General features: G+C 52.6%; 1 protein-coding gene across 1 annotated transcript; it reads left to right on the top strand.

Annotated features, from left to right (window-relative positions):
- The first annotated feature begins 3,358 nt into the window (after positions 1-3,358).
- LOC100277296 (uncharacterized) lies at positions 3,359-6,040 on the top strand. The gene is made up of 3 exons (NM_001150901.2): positions 3,359-3,612; positions 4,839-4,895; positions 5,847-6,040. Exons 1-3 carry the CDS (start codon positions 3,405-3,407, stop codon positions 5,900-5,902), a joined length of 321 nt encoding a protein of 106 aa, NP_001144373.1. The 5' UTR covers positions 3,359-3,404; the 3' UTR covers positions 5,903-6,040.
- Positions 6,041-8,684: the final 2,644 nt, after the last annotated feature.

The raw sequence follows: 8,684 nt of genomic DNA on the forward strand, positions 1-8,684 counted from the left end.
AACGCGAGGCACCGGCCTAGGGAGATCACCGTCCTCTGGCATGCCGAGATGATTGCCTTCGGAGGGACCCCCTAGATCGACGTGGAAACATTCGCGGCTTGGGCCGCAGTCCTCGTCGCCAAGGCTGCGGCTATCGTCGGAACAGTCGGAGAGGCAGTAGTCACATGCGGTCATGAAGTCCCGCATGGCACTGGGGTTGCCAAGTCTAGAGAAATCCCAACAGATGCTAGGCTCGTCGTCTTCCTCGGACCCAGAGGGCCCGTAGGTCGAGACATCCGTCAGCCGGTCCCAAGGCGACCGCATGCGAAACCCCAAAGGGTTTGGGCTCGCCTCTACGAGAGCGCCCGCTAAAGCGAGGTCGCTAGGCGGGTTGAGGCTGAATCCAAATGACGTGGGATGGGAATCGGTCGGTACCTCTTGGTCGACGAGCGGCGATGAAGTCACGTCGGGGACTGACTGCACCGTCGTCTCAGGTACGAGGGTGACGTCCAGCAAGCTTTCCGCGAGCGTGCTGGCGTCGTCCGCTTGCTCGGGATTGGCGTGTCGCGGGGAGTCGGCGCTCGTCTTCGTCTCAAGCGCGAAGTCGATACCCGGTGTGCCCCCCGTTGGGGTGCCGGCGCTGTCGACTCGCTCGACAGCCGACGAGGCGCTGCCTCCTGCTTGGCCTTGGCTGCCCTGCCTTCCCCTCCGTCAGCGGGGAAGAGGGCGGGATGAGCTCGAAGGTTGTTCTTCCACCACGCGGGGAAGACGTCGTCGATTCCGCCGCCGGCGGGCGGGCCGCTGGCCGCCGTTGTCGTCGTCGCGCGGCGGTGGAAGGAGTATCATGTCGTAGCTGCCGTCGAGGGACATGAACTCAAGACTCCCGAAACGGAGCACCGTCCCAGGTTGGAGAGGTTGCTGGAGACTACCCATCTAGAGCTTGACGGGAAGCTGTTCGTCAACACGCAGCAGGCCCCTACCTGGCGCGCCAACTGTCGGCGTTTCGAGACCGGGGGGTCCCTGGTCCGACGAGTGAATGTCGCCGCGTGCCCCAGCTTAGATGGGTCGAGCGCGAGGGCGAGCGCGAAGGGGGGAGAGCGAGGCGGCCGGAGACCGGCGTGAGAGAGGTCGGAATCCTGCGGCCTTCGTGTTCGTCACGCGCCCAGGTCGGGTGCGCTTGCAGTAGGGGGTTACAAGCGTCCACGCGGGAGAGGGAGCGAGCGGCCCCAAGCGAGCGCCTGTCTCGTCCTCGTTCCCGCGCGGCCAACCCTCTCTAAGAGGGCCCTGGTCCTTCCTTTTATAGGCGTAAGGAGAGGATCCAGGTGTACAATGGGGGTGTAGCAGAGTGCTACGTGTCTAGCGGAGGAGAGCTAGTGCCCTAAGTACACACCGTCGTGGCGGCCGGAGAGATTTTGGCACCCAGCTGGTGTGATGTCGTGGCTGTCGGAGGAGCGATGGAGCCTGGCGGAGGGACAGCTGTCGGAGCGGTTGAGTCCTTGCTGACGTCCTCTTGCTTCCGTAAGGGGGCTGAGAGCCGCCGCCGTCACAGGGTACGCGGGGCGCCATCATTGCCTATCCGGCGGAGCTAGCCAGATGGGACGCCGGTCTCGTTCCCTGTGGCCCGAGTCAGCTCGGGGTAGGGTGATGATGGTGCCTCCTGTTGACGTGGCTGGTCTACGCCCTAGGTTGGGCGAGGTGGAAGCTCCTCCGAGGCCGAGGTCGAGTCTATCTTCCGTGGTCGAGGTCGAGTCCGAGCCCCTGGGTCGGGCGAGGCGGAGTTCGTCGTCTTCTAGGGCTGAGCCCAAGTCCGAGCCCTGGGTCGGGCGGAGCGGAGTTCATCGTCTTCCGGGACTTAGCCCGTGTTCGAGCCCTGGGTCGGGCGGAGCGGAGTTCGACGTCTTCCGGGACTTAGCCCGAGTCCGAGCCCTGGGTCGGGCGGAGCGGAGTTCGCCGTCTTCTGGGACTTAGCCCGAGTCCGAGCCCTGGGTCGGGCGGAGCGGAGTTCGCCGTCTTCCGGGGCTTAGCCCGAGTCCGAGCCCTGGGTCGGGCGGAGCGGAGTTCGCCGTCTTCCGGGGCTTAGCCCGAGTCCGAGCCCTGGGTCGGGCGGAGCGGAGTTCGCCGTCTTCCGGGGCTTAGCCCGAGTCCGAGCCCTGGGTCGGGCGGAGCGGAGTTCGCCGTCTTCCGGGGCTTAGCCCGAGTCCGAGCCCTGGGTCGGGCGGAGCTTCCTATGATGCCTTTGGCAGGGCCTGACTGCCTGTCAGTCTCACTCTGTCAAGTGGCACCGCAGTCGGAGTGGCGCAGGCGGCGCTGTCCTCCTGCCAGATCGGTCAGTGGAGCGGCGAAGTGACGGCGGTCACTTCGGCTCTGCCGGCTGGGGGCGCGCGTCAGGATAGAGGTTTCAGGCCACCTTTGCATTGACTGCTCGATTTGGTCGGTTGGTGCGGCGATTTGGTCAGAGTTGCTTCTTAGCGAAGGCAGGGCCTCGGGCGAGCCGGAAATATGTTCGCCGTCGGAGGGGGGCCTCGGGCGAGACGGAAATCCTCCGGGGTCGGCTGCCCTTGTCCGAGGCTAGGCTCGGGCGAGGCGTGATCGAGTCGCTCGAATGGACTGATCCCTGACTTAATCGCTCCCATCAGGCCTTTGCAGCTTTATGCTGATGGGGGTTACCAGCTGAGAATTAGGAGCCTTGAGGGTACCCCTAATTATGGTCCCCGACAATATCTATTTACTCTAACATTTGAATTTGGTATATTTTGATCCCTCGTGAGACTCATAACAAAAATTTAAATTTAGATTTGAAAATCAAGAGAATGAAAATAGGTAAAGAAAAGAAGGCAGAAAGAAATACTATAAAATATAAAGTAGACTTATAAATAAATAAATTAAATCCATAATGGCCAGATCAAAGGGTACATTCAAAAATGAGTACAAGTTCATGACATAGTATAAATTCAAATTTGAATTTTAAATTAAGAGAGAAGAAAAGAGAAATAAGAAAAAAATAAGGAAAATAGATTGTACCTGCGTGGGCTGATTTCACTACTGTCGCCCTAGTGTGATGCCGCGCGGCCCAACTCAGGTGTGGTGCGCGCCTGACCTGTGGGGTCCGCCCGATCGGCAGCAGACTCGCGCTCGCTGCACTCGGGTCCCACCTGTCAGACAGACTAAGCGTGCTCCCGCGCGTGATCGAGTCTACCGACGTTTCAGGCGCTGACTCGGGCGGGCCTACCCATCAGCTGCTGGTCACCGGGTGTGGCGTGCTACGCTGTTCTTCCCCCGCGTAACCGTCTGTAGCGAGCTAGCCGGGTCGGCTCAACGACCTCCTCGGACGCCATCTGCTACGCATAAGTAGCCTTCACGGACCCCTATCGTGAAAGCCCTAGCCTAGATTTTGCGCCGCCGCCGCAGAGTGGGTGAGGAGGGAGATGCACCGCGAGCCCTTCGGCGAATCTTTCCCGCTGGTCGCCGCCGACCGATATCAAGCGTGGGCGGTCACATCGGGGTGTGGTGGAAGTGTTCGCAGGGGCAGAAGGGAGGTTGGACCCGTGGCGATCGCGGGATTGCTCATCGGAGTCGCGTTTCCGCTGAGCTTGCGTCCCGCCGTGGCCGTAACCACCAGAGCAACGATCCAAGGTAAGAATTGCCCCACTCAATTCGTCGTGATCTCCTATACGCTCGGCACTAGACGGGGGTTAGGATTGGGGCAGGAATCGCCGGGTTGCCGCCACCGGTGAGGCGCACGGCTATGGCAGTGCTCGCCGTCGTGCCCGGTCTCGGCGGAGGAGCGGTGGTGTGTCCAGAGCTGTGGATCGCTCACGGACAGCCCAGATTAGGTCGCGCGTACCCTTCCACGCATTCGACATCAGGACCGTACAATTTTAATCCAAGGGAGGGAGCATATTTCACATCCAGGCTGATCTAAGCCGTAGATTAGCGATCCGATGAATCCGGTTGGGTACCGCTTAGGTTGGAGTAGCGATTTAATCCGTGCCCTCGGCTGCAGATCCAACGGCTCTGAGTGCACGGTACCCGTTCGGCCGTGTGAAATTGCAAAATGGCCCTCGACCTTTACCTAATATAACCGCCGTCCACCCTAGGGTTAGGCTGAATCTATGGATTACTTCTGATTTCGCCCCCGTGTTTCAGTGAATTTAGTGCTCAGTCCAGAGACTTATAAATTGAATAAATAAATATGGAAATGAATTTTTAATGTAAAAATAAATGCTAGAATTTGTTTAATTCATATAAAATTCATATTAAGTCCAAATGAGTCCATTTTAGTGCCTATAATTTTATAATTTTATTGTTTATCAAATAGTGCCACTGATTTGACATGAAAGCCACTTTAAAATTTATTTCCTAATTAATTTTATATCAAATACATAAAACCTTAGGAAATTCATAACTCCTCCATTTTAGCTCCGATTTGATCCATTAAAGTTGTGTTAGTCTCGTACAAATATTTACTATACAATAACAACATTTATTATACCATGGCTTGTTCTTTTATAATTAGACTTTTATTTAACTTATGTTGGTTAGTCTCGTTAAACTGCTTATCATTATAATCTACTAGAATATGATCTATGGTCAATTTATGACTTAGATTAAAGTTGAGATAATTATTTATAGAATAACCACTCATATGATTTATACTAACTAATTTATAATATAGTTTGATATTTTAATCACACAGATCTTCTATAAAATCATAACTCCTTAATCGTAACTCCGATCTTAGTAGTTCTCGATCCCACGATCTCGTAGCATCGCATAGATCATTATTATTCAGTTTGTTCCTATATTTGGTGTGATGTTAATTTTATCTATACCATGTTTGTTTGTATTGCTACGACTAGCAATGAGGTCACGAGGATCTGAAGAATCATCCTGGTACCTGGAATCTCAAGTGACAGGCAAGTTGTGCCCTTAACCACTTTTGTTACCCAATAATGTTCTTTAATATCACTTATTCATGCATAAGTTTAATTTTGATGGGACCCAATCGGTCACCCTAAACTGTTTATCTTTTTACCTTGTTTACCCCTGAATCATTAGGTAGTTATGCTATTGCCTTACATGGTTTTGGGTTAATATTTCATTATATCCATGTTCCTATTATTCTATTATGTTATTTATGTTCATGATAAGATCATTATGTTAATGGGAACATGGAGAACCACCCGGGAAAACGTGCCACCACAAGGGAGGAATGGGACCCCTTGGCTAACTAATTAGGAAAGCTAGTGGAAGACTACCTTACCCGAAAGGGGCAAGGGCAGTAGGGGAGTTGCATGCAGGGAGGTTCTCGGGTTGATTTTGCTGCGATGGTGGTCAGACGAGGGATTCTTGCAAGTGCTCTTCCCATAAACTGTAGCGGGTTTTCGAAAGCTAGTGGAACTTTGTAAAGGCATCGTAGTGGATCCCTAGCCATTCACCTCGATAGTGTCTAAGGGCCTTGCAAACCCTGGCGACATGGGATACATGACTTGTGGGTACAGAATACAACCTTTGCAGAGTGTAAAACTGGTATACTAGTCGTGCTTACGGTCATGAGCGACTCGGACACTCACATGATTAATTTATGTAACTTAAATTCAATTTGTCATTTGCTTTTGCATGGGATTAGTTATTAATTTTGTTCTATTACTTTTATTATGGTTTGGTATTCACTTACATTTAGTAACTGCTAATAAAATTTGACCAACTTATTAAAAGCAATGCTTAGCTTTAACCTCCATTGTTGATCAGCCTTACACATCACATGAACACCCACCTTTGGTGAGTTCTTGCACACTGGTTTCCCCACAACTTGTTGAGCTATGATCATGTGTGAGCTCACCCTTGCTGTCTCACACCCCCCACAGGAGAAGAACAGGTGGTTCAAGAGGAGCCACACAACGAGGAGTTTGATTTGATCTAGGTGGCGTCTCCCAGTTGGCTTTATGGCGCCAAGGATGATCCTTAGTTCGTTTTGTATTTACCTTTTATTTTGTAAGACTTCCGCTATGTAATAAATACTCTAATTATATTGTGACATTTATCTCTATACACTCTGTTATTATACATGTTGTCTATTTGGCGCATGTATGAGATGCACCCGGCTTTGTCCCTTAAATCCGAGTGTGACAGCCCATTTGCCCTTTTTGTCGTCGAGGAGCCTTTTCTTGATAGCGCTGAAGATCTTGTCGTTGGCGCGTTCGACGACACCGTTGGATTGTGGGTGGTATACGGAGGCGAACACTGACTTGGTGCCGATGGAACTGCAGAATTCCCGAAAATCCTGGTTGTCAAACTATTTACCGTTCTTGACTGTTAGCTCGGATGGGACTCCGAACCGGCAGACGATGTTTTGCCAGAAGAATTTTTGCGCGGTCTTTGTTGTTATCGTGGAGACTGCTCTGCCCTCGATCCATTTGGTAAAATATTCGACGACGACCAAGGTGAATTTTAGGATCCCTTGTGCCGTAGGCAGTGGCCCGACGATGTCCAACCCCCATCGCTGAAGTGGCCATGTGTGTGCGATGAGCTTGGTAAATTACGAAGTGGCGCCTGAGCGAGGAGTGAATTTTTAGCATGCTTCACATGACCTGGTGACTCGGTTGGCCGTGCATATTATCGCGAGCCAATAAAATCCCTGACGAATCACCTTGGCTACGAGGGCCCTGGGTCCTGAGTGTGACCCGCAGGTTCCGCCGTGGACTTCGCGGAGGATCTCTAGGCCTTCGATTTCGGTTATGCATTTCATCATAGGCTGGCTGATACCCTTTTTGTAAAGCTGGCCCTCAACCATTGTGAAGTCCCTGCTCCTGTGTTTCAGCCTTTTGGCCTCGTTGCGATCGGATGGATGGTAATGGCCCTCGAGGTATAGTGTTATTGGGGCCCGCCAATCTTCGGCCATTATGTGGTTGACGATTCGGTGGCTATCGGCATCTTGCGTTATCTGCAAGCCTTCGGGATTATGGACGGCTGGTGTGCCGATGACATGGTAGAACACGTCGAAGGGCAGTGCCTCTCCCTTGGCTGCTGCTTTGGCCAATGCATCAGCCTCTTCGTTCTTGTTTCGCTCGACGTGCTGTAGGGTGAAACCCTTGAATTGTTTTTTGAGGCCGTGAACAGCGGTGAGGTATTGCATCAGCACAAGCTCCTTTGCTGAGTACTCCTTTTCGATCTGACCAGCGACGACCTTGGAATCTGTTCTGATGATGCTTGTGGTAACGCCGAGGGCCCGTAGTTTGCGAAGACCCGGGATGACGGCTTCGTATTCTGCTATGTTGTTGGTGCACCTATCGGACTCTAGATCATAGCTGAGGCGCGCGGCGTATCTGTATTTGACCCCGGCGGGTGATGTGATAATCGTCGCGTCGCCTACCCCCGCATGGCACCATGCGCCATCGCAGTGGATAGTCCAAATTGTTTCTGAGTGTTCTTGCTACGGCCCCACGATAACTGTCCAGTCGACGATGAAGTCTACCAAAACTTGCGACTTGATCGTTGTTCTGGACTCAAAAACGATGTTGTACCCGGATAGTTCTGCTGCCCATTTTGCAATTCTAGCGGATGCCTCCGGGTTCCTGAATAATTCTCCCAGACCCCTGTCCAAAGTGACTCGTACTTTGGACGCCTCGAAGTAGTGTCGTAGCTTGCGCGAAGCCATGACCACTGCATATGAAATTTTCTCGAGCTCGGTCATGTTGCACTTGGAAGTTGTGAGGACTTCGGAGACGTAGTACACCGAGCATTGCTGGTTTTTGCCATCTCTGTCCTGCTCTTGGACTAATGCTACGCTGACTGCCCAGTGTTAGGCCGCGATGTAGAGAAGCAGTGTAAGCGAAGGGTCATGAATTGTCAGGGTTGCTAAGTCAGATAGGTGTCGTTTGAGTGACTCGAAGGTCGCTGCCTGCTCTGGGCCCCAAACGAAGTCTTTCGCCCCACGCAACGTTTTGAGGAAGGGCAGGCTTCGCTCGGCGGACTTGGAGATGAATATGTTCAGGGCCACCAATCTTCCTGTCAGTCACTGGACGTCTTTGGTGGACTGTGGAGGTGCCATGTTGATAATTGCTTGGATCTTGGTTGGGTTGGCTTCGATTCCTCGGTGCGATACCAAGTAACCAAGTATTTTCCCCTGGCGTACCCCGAAGACACACTTCTCTGGGTTGAGCCGGAGTCTCGCGTCGCGCATGTTGGCGAATGTCTCTGCGAAGTCGGTGAGGTGGTCCTCTTTGCTTTTGCTTGCGACGACAATGTCGTCTACATAAGTGAAGATGTTGCGGCCTACTTGGTTTTCAACGGTCTTCTTAGTGAGGTGAGAGAAGGTTGAGCCGGCGTTCTTGAGTCCCTCAGGCATCCGTACGAAACAGTACGTGCCGAAGGGTGTGATGAAGCTTGTACGTGCCTTGTCCTCCTCTTTCATGTAAATCTGGTGGTAGCCCAAGAAGCAATCTAGGAGGGACATGACTTCGCAGCCTACTGCGCTGTCGACAATTTTGTCGATTTGTGGCAGAGGGAAATTGTCCTTGGGGCATGCCTTATTAAGGCTCGTGAAGTCGATGCACATGCGTCATTTGCCGCTCTTCTTCTGTACCATGACAACGTTGGCGAGCCATGTCGGATAAGCGATTGGTTCGATGAATCTGGCTTCCAACAGGCGGTGCACTTCTGCCTTGGCTTCCTCCGTTTTCTCGTCGGACATTTTACACAGCCGC

Source organism: Zea mays, chromosome 9, assembly GCF_902167145.1.
Source record: "Zea mays cultivar B73 chromosome 9, Zm-B73-REFERENCE-NAM-5.0, whole genome shotgun sequence".
In the NCBI taxonomy this organism is placed as follows: Eukaryota; Viridiplantae; Streptophyta; class Magnoliopsida; order Poales; family Poaceae; genus Zea; species Zea mays.